At 45.6% G+C, this 25,733-nt stretch overlaps 1 protein-coding gene across 11 annotated transcripts in view; it reads left to right on the top strand.

The window, feature by feature from the left end:
* The window catches only part of HEPACAM2 (HEPACAM family member 2), a 474,652-nt gene that overhangs the window by 353,824 nt on the left and 95,095 nt on the right, over positions 1-25,733 (top strand). For 9 of the 11 annotated variants that reach the window (XM_085631003.1, XM_085630992.1, XM_085630993.1 and 6 more), the window contains one exon: positions 12,309-12,382. The exons of the other annotated variants lie outside the window; for them this stretch is intronic. In XM_085631003.1, coding sequence (XP_085487129.1) covers positions 12,309-12,382 — 74 coding nt within the window. The remainder of the gene's footprint in view (positions 1-12,308; positions 12,383-25,733) is intronic. 11 annotated transcript variants of the gene reach the window in all.

Here is a 25,733-nt window from a genome sequence, read left to right as displayed (position 1 = left end):
GATGGTACAGACTGATTCCATAAAACCTCGCAGGATATGTTGTCCCTTAGACCAGCTTGTTCACAGTGCCACCATGAGCCCCTCTAACCTAGACAGGGAGTGAACAGGTCTGGCAACTACTGAACATGGCAATCCTGTTTCTTCAGGAACAGTGGTGACAGACCTAGAACTTTTCTCTCAGACACTCGTGGTCTCTTTCGGTCACAGAAATATACGAAATATACAAGATGGGACGTTTTTTATATTTATTGAACCAAAGTGATTCTTCTATAGAAAATATGTGCTGCAATTATCAATAGACAAAAAGAGACGAAAGTTATAATAAGTGTCAGGACAGTGAATAAAACAAAGAGTTACACTATCTTGCTGAAACAATGTATATATGCAAGCATATGTAACAATATAACAAAATAGCGCACTCCGACTATGCAAACCCTAACCTGCGTGTCTAGGGTGTAAGTGTATTTTCTGCCAAGAAACCTCCTACTGGATGATCTAACCACCGTTACCTGCTGGGTATGAATGTAGAAACCCGTCTTGGTCACGAACTGGACACTCCTCGCGGAGATGTCAGTCAGATGCTGGGCGAAAGCTTCAGCATGCAGGGACCCCTCGAAGTCAGCCGAAGTGTCTCCTTTGGTTATACTTGGAAACAAAAGGTTATATTTAGAAAAAGACATCCCTGCCTTGGACCGAGATAGTGATCAGGCTGCCATTGTTTATTTTCCACAGATAGCTGTGTCGCCATACGGGCGTAATAACAAACACATTTGCACGAGACATAGAGAAGTATGCATGTGGTGTGCGTTGTAACTACAAAGCTGAGGAACACAAAAAAGTGATGGATGGAATGCTTGAATTAAACTGAGCCACTGGTAATACTTTGGACTGCATTCCACTCCATCACATTTTTGCCCAGTGCCCAGTGTCCCACTTCAGACAACACCACCCTCATGCAATTGATGACTAGTCCAGTTCAAGTATAAATAGGCAAGCATCAACTGCTACACCAGGATCCATCTGAAAGTACATCAAGCTACCCCTTCACTATTAAGGTGCAGGTTGATCCATATGATACAGTGAGCAAGAGACCCACACATCAGCTGCCAACCATGATGTTACTAAATAATGTCCCTACAGATTCAAACAACTGGTAAGAAAAAGTGAAAAAGTGTAAATATTGATTAATAAATTATACAAAAGTTAAGACATAAAAAACGAAAGGGAAATTGGTGGAAAGTCCTTTAAGGATATTGATCCTTCAACCAGTTTAGCTAACGATGAGTCAATTATAAAATGTAAATTTCCAGAAGCAACAAGGCAGTAATTAAGGCTTAATAATTTATTTAGCAGGTGACTGAAAATCGAAAGAAAATTGTGCACTAAAAATTCACTATATCAGGGGCCATATTACAATAAGTGCCCTGGGGGCGCAACGGGTGTTTGCGCCCACTTTGCGCACCCCCAGGGTACTTTGGTGTTACAGAAGGGGACGCAGATGCTTGTGCATCCACTTCAGATGTGCTGGTGCACTTAAAGCCCAAGCGCTATCTTCAGGGGGTGTTCCCTCATTTACATGGGGGCGAGCCCTATGCAAATGAGGGAATTCCTTTGCCTTTGTGGCCATGCCATATTACTGACGCGGGTGAAGAGGCAAAGAAGCTCTAAGGGGCGCACTCACGTTGCACAAACTTCTAATTGGTGCACTGTGAGTGTGCCCCCTGAGAGAAGCCCTCTGGCGGCAGAAATGGGGTTCTATGAACCCCCAGACATCGCCGTGTCAAAGAAGAATTATTAGAGGACTTCAAATCATCAATAGTGGTCACGGACCTAAGAACTGGTTTTTTGTTTACACAGATAATCAGAACCAAAAATATCGTGGGATAAAATATCAGGAATATAGAGAACAAAAATATTGTGAAGGTAAGTTTATATAGGTAAGTAAAGTTTTCTTTACATAACTTCACATATATGTACCTTGACACCTTGACAATATATATATATATATATATATATATATATATATATCTTCAAGGTACGTATATGTGGAGTTAAGAATAGTAAATTTATACTCACCTATTTACACTTACCTTCTCGATATTTTGGTTCTCGATATTTATGACACACTATTCTGTCCACACAATACTTTTGGTTCCAATATTCAGTCAGTGATCCACTGGGTTAAATTAGCTGCCTGGAGTGAAACACACTGATTCTCTGTGATGATATTGCAGGGTTTTCAGTGTGTATGCTAAAGCAATCGTCAATACAGAGTACAACCACCCTAGTCTACTTGGTGCACCACCGTGTGAAACATGGCAAAAAGCCTTTTCAGTCCTTGTGCGAAAGTGGATTATTCATTGGAGTGGACGGTAGCCCATCACAAGTAATAATGTCACTATTCTTGTTAGCTCTAGTAAAGGTTTCAGTAATTTAAACCTCAGTTCAGTCCCTGATAGCTATGGAGCAGAGCAGACAGGGTTAATTTAAGAAAATGTGTAAAGCATTAAGAAGTACCAAAACCGTTAAAAAGTTGAAAACATAACAGAATAGAAATCCCACTCCAATATATAAAAATAGCGAACATTTTTTAATTAACAAAATGACACCAAAAAGTCAAAAAAGGGGAACCGGAGGTGTGTTTTTAAATAAAAATGGCACCAAAAAGCGCAATGCACCAACTAGGGGCAACTCTTTTTAAATTAGATTAGGAGAAGGGAGAAGGTTTGAGGCCAACTGCGATGGAGCGCAATGAGAACTAGGTTGGTCCTGGTCAAAGAGTTACTGTCGGAGTTAGAAAATGTTATGGAAGTCAGATCTCCTTCAGCAGATTGAGGCCAGCTTTCGATTCAACGTTGATGACTGCGGCTTCGATAGCAACCTCGGTCCATATTGTTACACCAGTCTGTGTGTGTTGGCAGAGTTTGAACTCCCCAGTGTCGGGCAATATTACATTTAGCTATTGCCATGCCTAGAGTTGCCCAGTCTCGGTCTGTGTGATTGAGGTCAGTGGCTTCCTATATGTTTAAAATACAACGTTTATATTCTGGTGGCACCGGAGCACAACTGACTCTTGTCGGGACAGTCCCAAATCGTGTGGAAGAATGTTTCTATAGCCCCACATTGTCGGAGAAAGAGTTGGTCGTTAGCTCTCCCCATCTTGGTTAAAGTCGGCCTGGAGAAGTACATCCTGTGGAGCACTTTGAGTTGCACCAGTCTCAGTCTGGCGGGTATTGCCACCACCTTTGGAGATTCTAGTGCCTCCTGCCAGTCTGCGTCGTCTAGTTCCCCCACATTTGCCTGCCACTTCTCACGGTGACTTACTGTGGGGTCTGGCTGGTTGTTAATTCATTTTTGATACGTCAAAGAGATGGCCCTTTGATCAATTATATCCGTAAGAAGCCTGTCCTCCAGGGGTGAAGCCTTCGGGAGGGCAGTCTCCGGCGGGATGGCGGCCATCAGTGCATGCCGAATTTGGAGATACCTGAATTTTTCTGTTGGTGCCATTTCGTACTTCTCCTGAAATTGTTCAAATGGGATAACTTTCCCCTTGTTCCAGAGGTCGCCAACCCTGGAGATCCCGATTAGATCCCATTGTTTGAATCCTTTGCAATTGCTCAGCCTTCCCAGCCTCCCGGTTTCCCAAAGTGGAGTGAACTGCATTGTCGTATTTGCCCAACCCAGCTTCTTGCTGGCGGTATGCCATATATGGACTGTGTGTGCAGTGGGTCCCTTGAGGCATGTCCCCAGAGTCTTGTTTTAGAGTGCCCTCAGGACCCCTACCTCCTCCAGAACAAATCGGTCCATACGGAATGCGGGTTCCGTCTGGGGAGAATGAATCCACTGGTTAAGGACAGCTAGTTGGGCGGCCAAATAGTACATCTGTATGTTGGGAAGCGCGATACCTCCATCATACCACCCTCTGATCAATTTGTTCATTGCTATCCGGGCCAGTTTTCCCTCCCATAGGAAACTGGAAATGGAGTATTCTTGCAGGGCGTAGAGAAATCTAGGCAACGCCATCATTTTGAAAAGTGCAGCTTGTCCTAGTAGTGTCAGGGGGATGGACTGCAAGTGTTAAGCATCCCTGCATAATCTTTTGAGGGGTTCTTGGAGGTTTTTCTTCATGAAGTCTTCTGGGCTGTCCGTTATAAAGATTCCCGGGGTATCGGAAGCCATCCTCCGCCACATTGACTTCACAGTCTCTAGGTAGGACTGGAGAGTGGCCGCTCAGGACATATAGTATGGATTTTTTCCAATTAACAGTATATCCCGAGCATTCCCCGTAGATTTCAAAGATGCCCAGTAGTCTAACTAGGGAGGCCCTCAGGGATGCTATATATAGTAAGATGTCATCCGCATATAGGGATATCCGGTCTTCCCAGTCCTTTGTCCATTTAAGCCCACGAATAACAGGGTCGCTTCGAATCCAGGCCACCAATGGTTCCAGCACCAGGGCAAAGAGGAGCGGGGACAGCGGGCAACCCTGTCTCGTAACTCTACCTAGCGGGAATGTATCGGAGAGCCTGCCATTGAACCCCACCTGCACTAGTGGCTTTGTGTAAAGCAGCTTTATCCAGGATGTAAATTTGGGACCTAGTCCCATGTGTTCAAGGACTGCAAAACAAATGCCCATTCAATCGTATCAAAGGCCATGCCGGCATCAAGTGACAGGATAATGGCATCTTCCTGGATGGTATGTCTGCGGCTCAGCACACCGTGTAAGTGACGTAGGTTAAACGTTGTGTTCCTTTTTGGCATTAAGCCAGATTGTTCTGGGTGGACCAGTTTTGCGAGGTGGGGGGTCAATCTATTTGCCAATAAATTGGCCAGGATTTTAGCCTCTGCATTAAGCAATGAGATAGGGCGATAAGAGGCACATTCATGGGCCGGCTTTCCTGGTTTCCGAATGACCACAATTGTTGCCATGCACTGGTCTCTGGGGAGATCTCCCACTTATAGACTGGCTGTGTACATCTTTTGCAAGTATGGCACCAATCGTGTGGATGCTTTTTTGTATAATTCAGTAGAAATGCCTATGGCTATTACTATCTCCTCTGGTGTGAGCTCTGTTTCAAGTATTTGGTCCTCCTCTGCCGTAAGTGCCGTGGTGGGTATATCCCTCAGGAGGCCAGCGGCTTCATCAGGCGACGCTGTGGCCACCGGGGCATACACCCTCTGATAATATTGCGAGAACGTGCCCACTATGGGCTCTGAGTCTGTAATGGTCTCTCCCAAATCAAGCTGGAGTCCGGCTACCCATCGGTCTGCACGTTCTCACCTATGTAACCAGGTGAGAAGCTGTCCCGCTTTGTCCCCTGCCTCGTAGATTTTATGGCGGATGGATGCTAACTTAATCCGGACGTCTTCCTTCATGTGTTCCTTGTATTCTTGTTTTTTCGCATTTGAATGTGCTGTATTGGCTTCCAAAGGGTCCTGGGAATGTGTTGTTTCCAGGTCACTGACTTCCTGTTCTAGGGTCTCTATGATCTTGGCCTTTTCTTTATTGTGGCCTGCGATGAGGGAAATTGCCTGTCCCCTAATGACTGGCATATAGGCCTCACACAGGATGAGGGGGGATGAGACAGAATGTTCGTTTTCTTCTAAATAGTGTTTGGTGGCATCCGTGAGGCCTTTCCAGATCCTAGGGTTTTTAGGATAGCCAGGGTAAATGGGGTGAATGCGGCGTTGGGTTGGGCCATGCAACGTGTATTTTGCGAAGATTGGGGAGTGATCCGAAATGCCCATCGCTAAATGACGGATCTCAGTGAATTTCCCGACCGTGTCTGCTAGTGTGAGTATGTAATCAATTCTAGAGAGGGCGTTGTGGGCGCCAGAGTGAATTGTATACTGCCATACCTGCGGGGAATGAAACCGCCAAAGATCTACCAGGCCCAGTGTCTCTAACAGGTCAGCTAGACGGGATGTTGATCGGTGTTGTTGCCTAGGGGGCATGCGGTCCACTAGATCATTCAAAGTGGTATTGAAGTCGCCTCCCACTATTAATTCACCTTCCTGAAGCTTGAGGAGAAATGCGCTCAGTGCCGGAAGGGCAATCGAGTGCAACGCTGGAGGGATCTATACAGCGACAATGTTAAATTGCCACCCTTCCCACTGTTCTGTTACTGCTGCAAAACGCCCCTGGTCGTCCGTCCACGTCTGTTGGATAATATGTGGAAATTGTATTTTTTTTAATTCAATAACTTTTATTGGTTATTTCAAACACAAAGAAAAAACATATAACAAAAAGACACATGCCATATTGGATAAAGGTATTTGATAAGAAAGTTTACAGCGATACAGTGATAATGAGTGAGATGGCCAACCCGAATGGCAAGAACATCTGTGCTTGGTAGATGAGTTGGCCCAGCAAAAGTTATCACACAAAAGTTAGCAATTACAGAATACATAAACATTTGTGAGTGCTCACATTGGAATGACAGATGCAGATTGGTGTACCTTAGATCTGTTACACATTACTAAATAGTGTTCAATGTGGTAAAGGTTCCAGTGTATCTAGCATATCAATAGTAGAAGCATGTATCCTAGACCTAATAATCCTGGTGAAAATCCTTTATCCATTTTTAGTTTAAAGAAAGTCAAGAGAGGGAGAAAACGATAAGATGAATTAAATAAATACTAATAGAATAAGGAAAGTAGGAGAGAGTGAGAAGAAGAGAGTAAGAGTAAGCTCGGGATCAAGAGGCACATCTATAAACCAGCATTGGGTGGTTAATCGATTTAGCCATATTCTGAGAGGTAAACCATCACTCATCCTTAGTTGGGATGTTTATATTTCCTGTGTCTGTGATTAGTACGCTGGTAGTCACACTTGGGGCTGATATTGCAAGGAGGTTTAAAGACTGTAGAAGCCGAGTCAAGCATATTCCAAATCTTCTTGTATTTAGGTTTCCAAGGGGAGAAAGAGAAAGGTTTAACTGAACCAGACTTTTATGACTTTCTGAAACTTAAAACACAAATCTCTAAACTAAAACGTAACTTACTTACTCACTTGCTACCTTCCAAACTTCACCAATTACTCCAATCAGGTCACACGGTATCAAGGATGTATAAATTACTACTTCCCACACCGGGTAAGCATCACTTGAATAATGTAGCAAAATGGGAGTCTGAACCGAACAGCAAGACAATTACACTTGACTGGACACAAATTCATATGATGCCCTTTAACTACAAAATCTCTCCTCCTATCTCACAAACAAAATTCATGATCATAAATAGGAACTATTGGACCCCTGCTAGACTAGTCAACCTTAAACGAATCCAGTCCCAACAGTGCTGGAACTACAATTCACAAACAGGTGACTTACCACACATGCTCCTATTATGTCCTATGCTACACAATTTTTGGAACAAAGTCTTTAATTACATCACACAGATATTCAATGTCTCACCAGTTAAAGAGCTATCATATATTTTAGCAGGATACCTTGACCCAAACCTATCGGGGAGGATGACTGCTTTCTGTTCGACTTAATGCTAACTTTGGCTTGTAAAATTATCCTTTGTAGCTGGAAGAACTTTGGGAAAATTTCATTTAAAAAATGGCAAGAGTGGCTTTATTTTCAATTCAATTCAATTCAATTCAATAACCCTTTATTCGGTACTTAAAACATACCATAAAAGTCCATATACAGTTAAAATCAGTAAAATACGGTTCATAACACATGGTTGAAGACAATTGGCCCAAACAAATTAAAAAAAATTCATTCAACACCACCCTCTTGAGTTCCTTAACCTTAAAGCAACCTTAATAAAATTCATAATGCAAAACAGTGTATGAGGATCATTAGCCCTTTGCAAGAATAGTAAGGCAACCTTGGCATGTTTAAACTTTGCCTGTTTTAAAATTCTTACTAAAAAGCTACGCCTAGGTAAAACATAAAATGGGCATAATAGTACAAAATGAAGAGTATCCTGCGGAGATCTGTTGTCGCAGCCGCAGGAACCCTTCTGCTCAACGGTTGAAGTAAAACCTGGTGGATCAGCCAGTAGGTGGTGTAAAAGGTTGAGCCTAAAATGAGTGATTAAAAATCTATCCTGGGCGGTATACATAAGAGCGAGATAAGGTTCCATTCCTTCCTCTGTTTTCACCATTCTGTGAGCACAAACTGAGGTTTAACTTTCTTCCGCAGCCGCTCTATGTGTGGCTACCAGGACCAAGAATTTTTTTTTGACTCTCAGTATATCTTGGGGGATAATTTCCGTTGGATTGATAAAAAGATCCTTACAACCAATTCCCTAAAGTGTGGACTTCACGTATTTTAGCCAGGGAATACTCATTCCTTTGTCCCTTTCTGTACAGTCTCTAATAATTTGTCTGCTCAGGTCTGCCTCGGTATTGGACCAAATTTTTAGCCAGGCCATAAGAGGTCTGACCTTTATCAGGTCCTCAATGTATACCCTTCCTGGTGGCTTTATTTTTTAAGAGGTGTGGACAATATTGCATTAAATACCTCCCCTTGAAAACCTAAACCCAGGAAATTGTTTTTTAATCAGGATCCCTACCCCTCTTGAGCCTGATGTGAACCCTGAGTGTACCGCTAGTTTGAAACCCCACCTTTCTAGGGCTTTACATGTTGTTCCCACCAGGTGCGTCTCCTGGAGGAGGACCACTGCTGGTTCCGGACGTTTGAGGTACTGTAGCACAAGACCTCTCTTTACTTTATCCATCAGACTGTTCACATTCCATGGAAGGAGCCCTAAGTGGGGGGCACTCGGAGGTTTTGAGATGGGTGTGGGAACAACCCGATCACCCGGGTTGGACACTTGCGTCATTAAGGTCTACTGGTGGAATGAAATTGGTCAGATACTGAGGTTTGACTGCGATGTAATATCTGTCAAGTCATGTATTGGCCAATGCCAAACAAATAAAACTACAAATACAATAACTATGAACCCCTGCCGCCCCTCCCACCCCCCTCCCTGCCAGATTTAAAACTACCCCCCTCCCCAACAGCGCAGAGCGCCTGGTACCCCAAACATCTGTGGGGGGAGCATATACGATACCCTTCCAAGTCCATCCCTGAGTATGAAAAAGGTACCTTATTGGCGATGATCAGTAAATCTCGATCAATACCCATAGGTGAACAGATGAACAAATGATCAGAACCCGCAACTCAGTCATCAAATCTGAAACAGTTCTCTCGAGCATCCCAGGTTGACACCATTCCAGCTCAGGGCTAATGTTCGTCATTTTGAGTTTCCTGGGCCATCTGTTGCGGTGGCAGATGCGGTCTCATCTTGTCCCGGATTCTCAGCCATCAACTGGTGCTTGTTTGGCTTTTTCCCGGGTCGTCCGTGGCTAGTGACCTGACTCCAGCCTTCAAGCCACTCCTGGGCCTCTTCTGGTGTCATGAAAAACCATGCCTTCCCTTCCGCTTTGACTCTCAGCTTTGCAGGGAAGAGCATGGAGTATTTGAGCTCTCGGGTTCTCAGTGCTTTCTTACATCGAGAAAGCTGCATCTTTGTTTCATAACTGCCGCGGTGTAGTCTGGGAAGAAGGTTACTGTACTGTGCTCGAAGCACAACGGCGGGGATGTCCGAGCCGTGTGCAGGATTAAGTCCCAATCCGGGAAATTGAAGATGAGAGCCAGGATAGGGCTTGGGGGTGCCCCCCGGCCTAGGTCTGCTGCCCGGAACTCGATGGGCTCTTTCCACAGAAAAGTATTGCAACAGACCTCTAGGTTTCAAGTGGTTCTGGATAAGGTCTTCTACGAATAGATGAGTTGCCAGGCTTTCTGCTCATTCAGGAACCCCAATGATCCTGACGTTATTGCGTCTTGAGCGGCCTTCATATTCATCTAACCTCGAGGCCATCGCCCTACTTTTGATTTGTAGTTGCTGCACTTGGCGTTTCAGGTTTCTACCTCCGTCACTCTTGTGTTAATCTTTTTGAGGTCTGCGTGGACCAGCGCAATTTCTACAGAGACGGAGCCAATGCGTGCTTCTAAGGACATGTGCACCCTGTTCAGGTTGGCCATTATATCTTGTGGCGTAACCTCTTTTGCCTCCGTGCGGTCTGCGGCCTGCGTGGTCGCTGGGTCTCTCTCTTCCGACTGTTCTTTTACCCAGGTAAACTTGTCCAGTTTTGTTTGATGCGTATTACATTGGCCTCTCCTCCTCCCGTCATCTTGGGCCCAACGCTGTCCAGTGCAGTCTGAGGCCGATGCTAGGTAGTACTTACCGCCGCCAGCCTGTGAGGCAAACTACCCCACACGGCCTCTCGGTTTTCCCACGTCGAGCTGTTGGTGCATAGGCCCCACCTGATGGCAGGAGATGGGTTAAACCCTACGCCAGGTGGCCGGTCTTCTCTCCCGCCACTCCACCGATCACCACTGAAGGGGGGATGCCAATTCCCTACGGTTGTTGCACCGTACTGTATGGCATCTGAGGAATCATTCTATTGATAAACTGTCCCGTTACTAGTCACTGTGGCTGGGTCCCCTTCAACTGTGCCCAGCAATGCTTCTTAGCTTATTTTCAAGGGCTGCCTGCGATTCTGTTACAGCCACCCTGTCTCATAAGGGGCCCCACATTCAGGCTGGCTGTCTTTGCGAGGAGCAGACCTCGCTCTTGATTTCTGTATCTTATCCTGCCACTCCTTACCCCCACCGGCGATCCCGGTCTGTTTCTGTACCTGTGTGAGTCTTCAGGGGAGCGGAGTGAGGGAGTCTCAGAGACAAGGCCTCCACACCACAGGGTCCTGCGGCCTACCGTAAAGTGGTGAGTGGGCCACGCCCTGCGGGGTCCCTCGCAACGTGTCTAATGCTGAGCGAGGTCGTGCTTTCCCCTGTCTTTCAGGCCGCTACCGGGCAGGCCGCCCGACACTTCTCAGCGTTGGGTTTGGGGACACCAGGCTGTCCTACGCCGTTTCTGGGCCTCCGCAGCCAGCACCAGTTCAATTAGTTCGGCCCCCAGGGGCAGTCAGGGCTCTGTGAGACAATCCGGCCACTTCCTTTGCAGTGCTGCTGAGGCCATGTCACCTCCAGCCAGTCTATGCCGTCAGTCGCTCACACAAACTTCCGCCAGGCTTTGTGTTCCTTGCACCACTTCCCTGCATAGGCAATTCGGCGCGACGCTTAGCGATTAGGCAACGCGTCTTCCAGAGCTCGCCATCACTCGAGGCCCCAGTCTCAGGTCATCGTGCAGGCCACCACGCTCTACTCGCCCTAGCCCGCTTTCAATGCACCGGCGTCAACTCGGGGTCAGTACAGGTCATACCCCTGCGGTTCCAATCACTCCTCCACACCTTTTTGTTACATGCCTGTGGATTTTTTGGGACAGATATTTCCGGGGAGGACTCGGGATGAGAAGGAGCTACAGTAGGCGACGGCCATCTTCCATGGCAGCCAGCCACGCCACAGCAAAAAGGTTTTAAGGCTCAACTTTTAAAGTTTGTTAAAGAGGAGTAAACTCAAACACCAGTCAAGTGTTCCAGGATTTCAGGAACAGCACTTGATGGTCAGGACACACTCCAACAGAAGCCACCAGCAGGGTCCAAGCAGATCCAATTGAAACTGGTCAGCTGAGCTCTTTTAGAAAAGTGGTCTTCTTGGAGCTTTTGTGTCCTTGTAGTTTAAACAGAGGTCAGACAGCTGACCCTTGGAGTACACTTCTTTGTCCCAGATACGAGTGGGAATAAGTCCAGTCCTTAGTGTTCTCCTCCGCAGAAGGTACCGAGGGGTGCCAGATTTATGCTTCACACTAGCCTGTGGGTGAGGGTGACTCCTGGGTCCTTGCTAATCAGTAGGGAGCAAGTTTCCAGGGATAATCCTATCAACTTTGACAGCAGTTCCTGTGTCTCACAGCAATCAGTCCCACAGTGCCCCTCTCTACCTTTCTTTGCCTACCCTAGATGTGCAGCTAAGCCCAGGGAAATGAGTAAACTGTACCCTGTGGTCAGTTCTGGGAGCACAAAAGAAAACAAAGGTGCAGGGCATGTACTGGTAAACTGAACAGTATAATCACACAGGCACCATAAAACCAAAGCAGTTGCTGCTCTTGCTGCTTCTTAAATAGCCCGGAAGCAACAGTTTCATAATTCAGACTGGTCAACTATCTTTGTCTGACCTGAAGGGTCCTCCCCTCACATTTCAGCCCAGCCTTCCCTCTTCCGCATTCCACACCTTTCAAGTCCTATCTTGCTTTCTTTGCCTTCTTGTTCTACTAATTGTGCTAGGCTACACTGTAGGTAATTTCTCCTCTTCCCACAGGTCATTACTGAAGACATTCACACTGTGTACGTCATAAACTTAACTCATGGTTTAATGTTATGTGTACTTTAGGCCACGAAGATGCTCTGGATGACTTTGGAATATATGAGTTTGTTGCAGTACCAGACTCCTCGTTACTCAGACGTGTAAGTATGGGGTTTCCATGCTAACTACTAAATTAATGATGTATACAACACCTGCCCATAATAACAAAAATATTTTTTGTGAAAAATACTAAAAGGAATTGGTCTCTAAGAGATATGTTCATATAGTTCTGTTTTTCAAAGCTTTCTACTTTCACTTCTTAGTAGAGATTAAAGAGAAAAGCGCATAAGCACAAATAGTCCATTAAATGGCCAGTTACTGAGTACTGTACTTATCTAATGTGAAAGGAAATGTACCAGCAATACTGTTAATGGGAGAGTACCAGCACATTCATGAAGAAAATGAGTATTCTATGATAGTATTAACCTGTACATTTATATTACCATTGCAAGCACTGTACAAAATCACCTATCATTGCTTACTAAAAACTCAGCACACATGCTAATTAGGGGCAAACTCTCATTACAAACGAAATATACGAAAAATAAAACATGCATTGGCAGTCAGAACAAATGAAAAACCTCCCACATATACTTACATAATACACATCTAAAACCCTCAAAACTAGAAAATAGATTTTAAGGGTCTTAAAGCTGCAAACAAGTGAAATTTCTTTTGCACGATGTATCGTCATGAAATACCATTCGAGACAACGGACCTGATTTATATGTTATATGTTGGCGGAGAGGGAAGTCCTTTGCAGTGGTGACATGTTTGCGTTTTTCAGCATTCCGTCCATCACTTCCTTTGCAATAGTGACATCGTTTCCTCTCCTCCAGCATTGCGGTGCACCCGCGCGATTTAAATGCGGGCGGACCACGGAGGTGATTACTCAGTCAACGCTATGGCCAAACGTCTCCAAAGGCCCAACTGAGTAAGAGCCATAGGAGAATTGGCTTTACTGTCTCTCACCACCAGGCAAACCCATGACGAGGGGGACATTATCTTTTTAATTTTCAAAAATAATTGTCTTTTTAAAAATAGGTTTAGTGCAAGGGCCATCATGTTGATAGGCCCTACAGCAAACAGCGAAAAGCATTAATAGTAACCGCCATGACGGCTGTTCCTGCTAATGCATTATAAATGATCTTCAGCTTGGCGACAGAGTAATTTACTTGGTCTCCATGGCAGAAACTGGGCCATCCACCAGAAAATAAATTTGGCCCATAAAGACACTGAGATGCTCACAGACACACACACACACCTTTTTTAAATTCCAGAATTAAAAACGAACTTAATTGGTGCATTTGTTTTTTAGCCATATATTTCAGAGCCTCAGACCATAAACTGTTTGGAACCTGCCAATGTGCTTTTAGGGCCTGAACTTTGGCTGGTGAAATGCATTTGCCAAAACAATATTCCTAGTTAGTTCTTGATAAGGAACCATCTTCTGAATATATCGTAGCCCACTGCTCCAGAAGGAGCACAGGATTTTGAATTTCATTCTGGGTCTGTTAGGAATGGCATTTCTAGTTTGCATGGGCTTGCGTCTAAGCCAGGCGGAAACCACCACTCTAGTCAGGTAAGGGAGTTACACACTGAAGATAACACCCGCTCACCCCCTTGGAGCTTGGCACGATCAGTCAGGCTTATCTCAGAGGCAATGTGTAAAGCGTTTGCGCACCACACACTCACGCATGCACCAATTTCACTTTAGACCCACCACAAAGGACACTCCACACTGAGGTATGTGAAAAAATATATCCTTTATGTTGCTTTTAAAAAGAATGCAGTAATTTCGCAAATCACGTTAGCAAAGACCTGTTCCTTGTACTGGGGGTCAGGGAGGTAACAACTTTCCAGAGTCACCTAAGTAAGCGCAAGCTCTGGGTGTCAGGTAGCCAGGATGCAGTTCTGGTCTTGAATCCCACGGGGCACAAAGGTCCTGATATCCTCCAAAAATATCTTATCTGCCCTGAGTGGTTAGGTCGTCTCCCATCCAAGTTTCAGGCTCCACTATTCACAGCCCCCAAAGAGACATGCCCTGGGGCAATGCCCGATCTTATTAATGATTTCGACAAGTCACACAAGCCCTCGTACGATATCACCGGTGCCAGGAACTTATTAGAGTAATTAAGACATACGCAAAGTTGATAAAGGAAGTATGCCCCCAACAATTGTCACAGTATTTTAAAAAAAGGGAGGAACAGGGTGTCGGGGCTCAGCCCGCTGAGTGGAGCGATACCTGTGCCTCAGGCGCGCACCTCCGGTTCTCCTCATGCCTGGCGAGGGTTGTCGTGGCGACCCGCACTCCTTCCACTCACGACCACCGGTGCCTCCGTTGTCACTCCGGTAGTGGGGAAGGCTGAAACTGCTCTGGAAATGGCAGGAGACGCACCGGCCCAAGGCTCCCTCGATCCTGGGGCAGAGCGGTGCAGGTCTCTCGGGGCAGCCAGTCGCAGTCGGCAGCGGGGGAAGCGCGTCACATCCTGTAACGGAGCGCGTCCTCGCGACCCGGCAGCCCGCTTCCTGCTGGGCTGTTCTTCAGCACTGGGGACTGTTGCCAGGCAACGCCTCCCAACCAGCCGTGCCACTTGCTCAGCACACCAGGGGAACTGGAAACCCGGACTCGGTCTGAAGGCGGTGATCAGACTGAATGCTTCAGACGGCCTCTTCCTCACAGGGAGCATGATCAGGCTCCCAGCGCTTCTCAGCCCATGGTGAAACACAGCACAAGGTACAAATCCACCCACAGTTCAGATGGGGGAGATAACTTGGAAACTTTGATGTCCCTGAGTTTCCTACAACAGGAGGCCAGCACGCACAGGCTCTTGGAGACTCCTCTCAAGCAGGGGGTGGACACAGCACACAGCAAAGTTCTCTTCCTTTCCTTGGCAGAATCAGCTACTGCAGGACAACTCCAGACCGCACACAGCAAAGGGGCAGCGCTCCTCCTCCAGTCTCTCCAGCTCTTCTCCATGGCAATGGTTCCTCTTGATTCATGTAGTAGACTAATTTACTGGGGATTTGATGTCTTTGTAGCAAGGGTCTCTGAACCCAATCCAAACCAGTTCTGCAGTGACTGGTGCAGCATAACCACAGGAGGTGGAGACAGCATTGTGCAAGGGAGACAGGCTCTATTAGGTGCAAAGAAAATCTCCTCCCACCACTCTAAATGCAGCCAGGGTCTATTCAGCTCAGGGCTGGGCCATCCAGGAAGGGCCAGGCACACCTCAATCCCCCCAGAGGCCTTCTACAGGTAATGCACATCCACTGCCTCTGTCACAATAAAACCAGACAGTCAATCCACAACCAGGCAGAGGTACAGAGGATGGTAGGACAAGAAAATAGCCACTTTCTAAAAGTGCCATTTTCAAACACATAATTTAAAAAACATCTTTACTAAAAGATGTGTTATTACATTCTGAGTTCAGGGATACCAAATTCAATTTTTTCTATCTTGTCCCTATGGGAAGATATGCTTGTCAGAGGTCACAAAGCATTTCCCATTCTGTCCTATGGGGCAGGATGGTCTTTAGATAGTGAAAAAACGAAATTGGCATTATTTCACTATCAGGACATGTTACACACACCAGTGCATGTCCTACCTTTCACATACACTGCACCCTGCCCAGGGGGGTACCTTGGGACTACCATAGGGGTGTCCTATGTGTACTAAAAGGGAAGGGTAGGGCCTCGCAAGTGGATGCACTTGCCAAGTTGACATGGCAGTTAACAAACTGCGCACAGGCACCGCGGTGGCAGGTCTGAGACATCTTTTCAGGGCTACTCATGTGGGTGGCACAATCAGTGCTGCAGGCCCACTAGTAGCATTTGATTTACCAGCCCTGGCACACTCAGTGCACTTTACTAGGGACCTATTGGTAAAACAAATATGCCAATCAGGGAGAACCAATTTATACAGGGAGCACTTGCACTTTGACACTGATCAGCAGTGGCAAAGTGCCCAAAGCATCTAAGCCAACAAAAATGAAATCCAGCACAGCATCAAAAACACAGGAGGTAGAGGCAAAAAGTCAGGGGAAACCACGCCAAGGATGCCAGGTCCAACAGGGTCTGACTGGTAGGCAATGTACAGCTTTTTAAAGCAGGCTTCTTGCGGTCATGCAATTCCAGATTCCGGTGAGTCCTACCATCCTGGTTTAAAAATAGCCATAACTTGCCTTTGAGGTTATGCATGGACAGTAAACTTTACATTACAATAATTCAATGAGACTACTGCCAGAGCACTTGTGTTTTCCACTGAGTGGTTATTTTGTAAGCAAGACAGGATCATAAACAGTTGGAAATCTTTACCGCCAACTCAACTCATTGAATGCCTAAAATACCTTTCTGTAAATTTAAGTCACCGCCTGGATAAAAGTCCACATTTATATTTAGCATGGAGTTTTCGACATGGGCGGGTTAGGTGCTTTTGTACTTTACTAAGATTGAATATACTTCTGATAAATGTTTTAATTTCTAAATAGTATGGAACTCCAAATGTTTGTAATCTATGCCAAAATGGTATCCAGGATTTGTTTGCCCTACCTTAATGTTATGGTGCCGAAAGCTGTTGAGACCTCTTTTTTGAAGTTTTGTGTGTGAACCACAGCAGAGGCTATCCAATTGCTATATAACCCTCCTAATGAAATGTTTTGCTTCCAATTTTTAAACTTTTTAAAATCCTTTTAAATTTTGTTCTGAAAATCTTAATATAATTATCTTTTGTCTTTAATCTGTTAATTCGACTGTTCAAACTGTGGGTAGCAATCTAATTTGTTTTTACGATTTATCACCTATGCATTTTTTATTTGTATATCTTTTTTTATGTGGACCTCCTAGGAGTTTCAAAACATGAAATAAAAATCTGTAATATTGGAAATTAGTGCCCATATTTGCTTTATTTACTTGGATCATGTGAGAAATTGAGTTGCTGGTTGGGGGCTGAAACCATACTCAAGCAACAGCTGCAATCCTTGTCAGGGTGAACCAGAAAGAAGTTACTAACTTGCTTAACCCTCTGGTAACTTGGCACAAAAGAAGTCAGGCTTAACTTAGTGGTAATGTGCTAGGTATTTATGCAGCACGTAAACAGTAATAAGGTAAAAACACAACACAAATGTAGGACAAGAGAGTAAAATGTAATAAATTATTTGACACCAAAATGACAAAAATCCAATCAGTAGAATCAGAGATATTCAATTTCAAAGATTTATGGTAAGCATAGTGCCTAATAGCACAAAGCGCCACTAGCAGTTGTCTGGTCGTGCAAGACCGGATGAAAGTCACAAGTTCAGGCCAACTGCAATGGAGACAGGCCGGATACACAGACCATGATAGTCCAGCTGAAAAAGTTACCTTCAAAAAGTCAAGGACGAAGCATTCTGTTCATGGTGAAGGAGGCCGCAAGGATCAGGGGAACTTAGCGGATGGTTGAAGCTGTAGTGCGAAGAGCAGGCCAGACGTCACGGACAGTCATCGCTGTAAAGCAAAGGTCCTGTTGGGTGCAGGGGTGGCTCCTCCACTAGGGCGGCGGAGCATTGCCCCACTGCTTGCTCATAGTGCAATAAGCAGAAACACAAAATGGTAAAACTACCATTTTATGTTTCTGCTTCTCGCCCTGCGAGAAATCAGAAGTATTTGATTGCAGGGGCTGCTCTACGAGCAGGGCTGGGCAGGGGAGGAGTGGTGTGCCCGGTCCTGAGTGAGCATGACTGGTTTGGTCCGCCGTCTGGGGCCGCCCAAATCAGTCATGCACACTCTGCCCTTTCTCCATGCAGGCTTCAATGCAGCCTACATGGAGAAAATGGCTTCACCATAGGTGTCTGGCTGGACATCGTCCCGACCAATCACAACATTGCAGCATTGTGATTGGCTTAGGGGAGGGAGGCTACCTGCTTCCTGTTCCTGCTGGAAGCAGGAGAGCAGGAGCCGAGAAAACACGGGACCCGGCTATGTATGTTGTAGGTATGTTTTTAAAATTCATTACTACATTTATCACCCCCTTGCGTGACCCTCCATACCCCCACCAGCGATTAATACCAGCCCCGACTGGTTGGGTGATGTGGACAGTCCTTGTTAGAGATTCGCAATGGTGCTCACTGTGCGCTGTCAATGCTGTAGTGCGAAGTGTAGATCCCACATTGCCGGTCGTTGCTTTCAATCAATGTAACACGAAGAGTAGGGTTTCCCGGAGCTTCATTTTGGCAGTCAGCGCAGGTGGCAAGATCAAGACACAAACTGGCCTCTTCACAGTTGTGAAGGGCCCAAAACTTCAGGATTTCTTTTCTTTGAGTCAGAGGAGTGCACTCTGATGCCAGCCAAGGGTCTGGGACCTGGGGAGGCACCTTTTGGGGATTAGGGATTTGCAGAGACCAGTAGGACTCAGGCAGTCCCAGTTGCAGGTCCAGGCAGCAGGTCAGCTGGGCAGACGCAGGGAGGCCTCTGGAGCGTGCTATGTCCCTGTAGCTCAAAACAGGAGGTACTCAGCCTGGGATGAAGGGAGCAGGTCCAGTCTTTCTTCTCAGTAAGCAGAGCAGGTCTATAGCAACAGGGCAGCAGGGCCTCCTTTTTAGGTCTCCCCTGAGCCAGCGCATGCGCTGCTCTGGCGAGACATTTACTGAGTGGGCTTTCAAAAGTCTGACCACAGCTTTTGGGGTGGCATAGAGCGTGCGGTTACGCGCACAATGACGAGCAGAGGCGCCATCTGGCTTTCCTCTCTCGTCATGGTGCGTGCACATTGCACACCACTCGCCAGACGGGACGCTGCAGCTGCTTTCACTTTCACGCGTGGTCGCGTCTAGATCAGATTCACCCACCCGGCCGCGTCAGTTTCACGGCCACGCGGCCAATGCTTGTTTCCTCTGGCACAGTTTTGCCTGTCGTGTTGAAGTCGCTCCATCTCGTTGAAGTCGCTCAGTCTCGTTGTGTTTGCAGCCTTCAGTTCTCCCTCCCTCGGTGCCCCCATGCACCTTTCAGCCTCCCATCTTTTTACTGTCAGTTTGTACCTGCCGGCCGTCTCTGTCTGTTGTTTCACAGTGCCATTGTCCGACCTCTGCACTTCTTGTTGCCTGTATGCGAGTTGAGTATACCCATGTCTCACCTCTAATCTTTCTTTGTGCCCCACAGTTTGTAGACTTATATAGCGCCTTATACCGAGGGTTATCCAGGCACTTTTGCATATCAGCCACGTCTTCAAATTATTTGTATTGTTAACACTTTCTCGCATTTGCTACTGATTTCAGGAAAACCCTTCCACGACCTTGCAGCTACCACTTGTAGCTTTCTGTTGGCAAATGTACTTTTTATGTACCGTGGAATTCTCTGCATACCCGTTCAGGAAGCTGTTAATCCGCGGCCTGGCACAGAGTCCATAGCCAGAACCTGTAACAGCCTTGGCATTGGTTGCTCTAGTGACCCCCCTACGAGTAGTAGGCCATCATGTGGGTTCACTGCCTCCACCGATAGCAGTTCACCCAACGTGACACCGAGAAATTTAGCTGAGTGGCTGTGGCTCGAGGTCTAATGCCCCCCCCAACTTTGTGATCTTATAGCCCACCACCCCCTCCTCGCCCGCCCCAGACGTTTGGAGGTGGTTATTCCATGCTCCTCTCCATTGTGGCAAAGTTTCTCCGTCTCCCATGTTTCTTTAGCCATTGGTTTCAACCTCCCCTCTGCTGCCCTGCCCCCACTCGTCTGCTTATTACAGTGTGTAGTCATCCCCTTTCCCTCGCGTTTCTCCGCTGCCCCCATCTTTTAACTCCCTGTCATGGTGTTTCCTACGAGCGCCCTCCCCCCCACCCTCTGTCAGGTTCCTGGTCCCTGACTGACCCCCTTACCTCTGCATCACCATATTCCCGTCTGCACTTTCTCGGTTCCACCAGTCTCCTTCCTTGTCAATCCTATCTCCTTCTGTCTGTCACCTCTGCCCTTCTATTACCAAAGACTGTTCCACCAGTGCCAATGTCAACAAGCTCACATCTGACCGCTCTGATGTTGCGCCGGTCCCCTTGGTCCTGGTTGCCCTCTAAGCCTCTTCTTCAGTGTAGCCTGCTCTTCTCTACACCTCGGGCACCAGTGTCTCATACACCCGTCTGCCCCCTTCCACCAGTATTAATATGAACCAGTCCACCCTCTCTTTTCCCATACACTGCACTCTCTCTGCCACCCACGCCAGTGTCACATGCTCCTGTTTGCCATCTCTGGTGTCTGCCTCCCAGCATCTGCCGGCTGGGTGCCGCCAGTGCCGTGTTTAAATGATACTGCCCACCTCTCTGCTCCTTTCACTTTTATCACTTTGCTGCTGTCTGTCTTTTCTACCCTCAATTCCAGAGTCACAATGACAATGTCTGGCATCTCTATGCCTCTTCGACCCACGTCAGTGTGAGCCTGTCCACTCTCTGGTACTGTATTCCACTCTACCCTGCCAGTCCCCTATTAGCCCCGAATGTAAATTAATTTCAAATAATTGGTGCATTCCATTCAACACGTGGGTTGGGATAAGTATGAATAACCATTGGCCCAACTGTTAAATTAGACATATTCACTGATTTGCATGCTGGGTAGGATGAAAGTGTGCTGATGTCTTGATAGGACAGACTGGGCTAGGCACGTGGCAAGTTTTTGCCAGGGCCGTACGGAAACAAAATAGGCTCGGGCACCAAGATAAAAGAGTCCCCCATTAGCGAACCAGATAGCTAAAAAGTGACCCAATTGTGCAAATCAGTCCATTATTGTTCTTGTAAAGACAAACTGTATAAATGTTTTGCGAGGTTTGAGAGGCTGCATACACTTTCATTTGCTCCAGACAATGCTTTTGGGAACATCAGGAAAATCAACAGTAAAAACCGATCCATTCATAAAACAGGACCATAAACTGCTAGAAAACAGACTCACAAACTAATGTCAGACCAGCCCATTAGGCACTGCCTGGTTGCCCTATAGGCCAGTCCGATCCTGGTCTTTGCCATATTTCTTGGGCAATGCAATGCCACCTTGGTATGTACAGCTCTTTTATGAGGTTGAGCAGCGGGTAAGTAACTGTGCCCTCTGTCTTTGTCATCAGGCCCCTAGTCGGCATAGAAGAATGAGCGTTCTTCCTACTTGCCACAGTACCTTGCTGCCCGTGCCTACTTCCGCTGGTGAAGAGTTGAACCTGTCAATCCATTCTAATCTGTGCCACTGCAGATATTTGCCCATGGCTGGTGTGCCCTGTGCTACATACTGTTCCCTGGCGCCTCTGCCACCATGCTTCCGTACACCCACTTATTTCCCAATTTCACTGTGCCACCATGGCACTGCCCATGCCTCCTATACCCTCAATGCCACCATGGCCCTGCACTCTCTTGCTTCTTCATAGGCCTTCACTACACTTTATTTGATCAATGTTTCCTCTGTGCTACCTTGACACTGCCCTTTCTGGCTGCTGTCCTCTCGCAACACTGCCCAGCCACGCTGCCTGCCGCATGTCCACATTGTCACCATGCTCCTCCCTGATCGCCGCCCTCTCTGTGCCGCCACCCAGCAATCTGCCTCGTTTCACCTTCTGTGCCACTTTTGGCAGCCTCTGCCACTCGTCCTGTGCCACTGTGCTTCTACAAATCGCCTTACCTCTGATCCCATTGTGCCAGCTGGGCACTGCCCGCTCTCTCTGATGCCGTCCCTCCTATGCTAGTCCCTTTCTACTCTTGTAGCAGTAGAGCACACTGGCAACCTCCTGACATCGGCGTCTCTTGTGCTGGCATGGACGTTACCCTGGCTGCTGTGAAACACTGAGTGATTATCTCATGCATTGGTCCTTGTGCCTATTTCTTTTTTTAAACGATGGACTATTCTAAAGTCACTTATCTAGCACTCTTACTCCTGCCACCCAGCTATAAAGAACAAGCATTGGCTTAGCCAATAGGTCTCGCATTAGGGACCTTATAAGTGTTTAGTTATCCAGCACAATATCCTTGGTGCAACAACATCAAGTGTTGCATGGCTAAACACTTATAAGGTTCCAATTGTGAGACCTATTGGCTATGTCAATGCTTGTTCTGTAGTACCCACAGGTCCAGGAGTGTACTGAAGAGTGGGTCAGAGCGTTGCCTTTTTACAATTGCTGCCCACATTGAAGTAAGAGAAGGCTCTGGAGTTTCCCACTACAAAGGTGCCTCGATTTTCCTGCCTCCCTCCCATGGTCTCAGGCTGGCTGGGGGCATAATAGGTTAATGTGAAGTCCTTTGTGTGTGAGCTGGGCCAGTGCATTTGAAGTGCAAGTGTGGTATGTACCAGCTCTGCCTCCCATTAAGCCAGGATGCCCATCCTGCCTCTATCCTCTATTGTGGTGCTGTCTGGAACAAATACACAAAGGCCAACTGCAAACTACACCTAGTCATGTGACCCAGAAACAGGTTGGGACAAGAAAATGTCAACTTTCTAAAAGTGGCATTTTGACAATTGTGACTTAAAATATGACTTCCCCATAAAAGAGGGGTTCAAATTACAATTCCAAAGACACCAAACATGACTTATCTACCTGCTTCCATTTACAAGTTATCACTTATTAAATGTAATACGGTTACCCAATGTTAGCCAGTGGGAGGGGTAGGCCGTGCAATAGTGAAAAATAAAAGTAGGAGTTTTTCACTACGAGGATATGTACTACTTAAAAGTGCATGTACAACTTTTTAAAACTAATTCACCCTGGCCTGGGGTTTAGGGCCTTCCCTGGGTTATAAGTATTACAAAGGATGTTTTAGTCCTGGCAAAAGGTTTATTTTGCCAGGTTGAAACAGCAGTTTAAAACTGCGGACACATTCTGCAATGACAGGCCTGAGACATGTTTAAAAAGGCTACTTAAGTGCTGCAGGTTCACTAGTAGTGTTTAATTTACAGGTCCTGGATATATGTAGTAGCACTTTAATTTGAACTTGCAAGTAAATTAAATGTGTCAATTGATTGTGAATCAATTCTACCATGTTTATAGGAGGGAGCACATTAGTGCAGATTAGCAGTGGTAAAGCGCACAGAGTCATAAAGGCAACAAGAACAGGTTCAGAAAAGAGGAGTGGTGAGGGAAAAAAGTTTAGGGGAGACCCTGCAGAGAAGACTAACATGAACATAGCACCAGGGTGAAGCATTTGCTCAGACATCATAACCTGGCATTTATCCCGGTGTTTCACTTTCTGCATTGGTAGTGAGTATGTAGAGTAGGCCAGTGGTTTTTCATCTGTGGTCCGGGGTTTCATGAGGTTCTGCAAAGCCTACTTGAGGGGTCTGCGACTGCTTTAAAAAATTAAACAGATTAATAAAGTGCATATAAATAAAGAAGCAAAATGTAAAACTGAAAATTTTAAGACATTCTGTACATGTGAATGAATTTGAAATTGGAGGCTAGAAATTAAGTTAGTATCCTCAGATAGATTTGTGAAAGAACTCCAAATGCATCAAACTGCATATATTATGGATGATGAGTAGCCTCAGTTGAATTTAGAATATCCCTGATCTTCTCAATAAAATAAAAAATTAGATAGTTTAAACTTGTTTGTGAATTAAATTAAATATTTATACATTTTTTTACTTGTTTGATGAATGCTTGTTTCTGTTCAGTTCAAATCATAGCAAAACTTTTTAGACCGAAGTTCCTGGCTTCTAGTAATGACTCAGCGGGGGGCTACCTGGATTTCAGTAATGATTTGCAGGGGGGTCCCTGAGTTCCAGTAATAATTAAGTGGTGGTCCACGGAAGTCAATATTTTAAGAACCACTGGTCTAGGTTATGGATCTGGTGGTGCAGTTGACTCATGCGTCCACTTGAAGGATAAGTTTGTGACCTCATGGAAACAGGATCAAATCCTGGCAGCTTCACTCAACCTTTCATCCTTCTGAGGTCGATAAAAAGAGTACTACTAAGTTGGGTAACAATAAACGTCTGTTATTTCAGCTCCAACAGGTGAAAGTGCACATAACAAATACATGTTATGTTATCTGAAATGGACACACTTACACCTGTTATAGCCCTTCACTATGTCTCTGTTTTGGCACCGCAAAGACAAAGGTAGCTCATTGAGATATATATGTTCCAGATGCTTTGCGCTGTGAGACTTGCTCCATGATTTTTTTCTCCAGATGGGTATGAATATGGGTTTTGTCTGCAAACACTTGAAATGGAAGCTGGTACTATTCAATTACTTGGATCAGATTGCACATATAAATATTCATAATCAAGTAATTTTCTTATCAAAAATAAATGCACTAGAACAACATCATGCTTGAATCTTCCAACACAAGCAAGACACATGTACCTGTCCAGGCCTCCAGGATTTTCAGCCCTTCCATATGTGTTGAGTGAGCCTCCTTTCTCCATCCTTTTGTTTATCTCTTCCCCAAAGACCTCAAACTCAACCGTAGTCGTCGGCAACCTCACACTAACTATCAAATATTTAGTCCATATGTTCTTCTGATTAATAAAGAATATATACATATAAAAGCAAAACTGAGCATTTTAAAATGCTCCTCAAAGGGTGAAGAAATTTAAAACTAAAGGTTAAACATTAAGTTTGTATCCTTATCTTGATTTGTGGGAGCAGCAAAAGCACAGCAAATCGAATCTAGTATGGACACTTGGTGGCCACAATTGAAGAAGTGGTGTGCACCGACAACAAGGGAACATACGTTATGAGGAAAAAAGTCAAATACGTATGATAGTCTTTTAGAAATAAAACTACATTTTGAAAAGCTCCAATCATCCCATTTTAATTTCCATTTTTAAAAATATATTTTTGTATGTGAATTAAATTATGAAATATTTGTATTTGTTTGTTTGTTTCATGTAATCTTGTTTCTGTATTTTTGGTTATTAGGTGACGTTCCAATCGTAGAAATTGATTAGACAGTGGTCCGCAGATTCCAGAAGTGATTCAGCGGGAAGGGCGAGGCGGGAAGTTAAAATGTTAAAAAACGCTGAATTAGCCATGTAGCCTCTCTTAATTATACGGCTGTGTAGTCCAGCAGAGGAGTCCATGGATATAGGGATTAAACATATACATTGTTAATGGATTGGTTCCATTTAGCTATTTTTAATATGTTGCAAAACTTACCGTACAGCTCACGGTGTTCTGTTTTTTTTTAGGTTCCCCATCTAGCAAGTTTAAGTTCTTTGGCCACGAGTTATGAGTTCCTCCGATTAAATCTCACTGTCAATTGAGGAAAAGATTGTTGTGTCCCACAAAGTTCTGAATATGTCTGGTCACCTTTCCCTCCATACATGTGATGCGGTATGGAAGTGTGGTTTATATGTCATGTCATAGAGTTGAAAGGAAATCAGAGAATTGTCAAATCAAAGTTGGAATTACACACATAGGTGTGAATTCACTATTGTGTTTACTTGGCAAGCTTTGTGGGTAAAATGACCATTCAACTGGGGAGAGGAGTTGGCCTAACGGCTAGGGCGGTCGATCTCGAAGTG

The sequence above is a fragment of the Triturus cristatus genome, chromosome 10, assembly GCF_964204655.1.
Source record: "Triturus cristatus chromosome 10, aTriCri1.1, whole genome shotgun sequence".
NCBI classification, from domain to species: Eukaryota; Metazoa; Chordata; class Amphibia; order Caudata; family Salamandridae; genus Triturus; species Triturus cristatus.
Note: the sequence above shows the minus strand (reverse complement) of the source record. Positions and strands in the feature narration are given on the sequence as shown.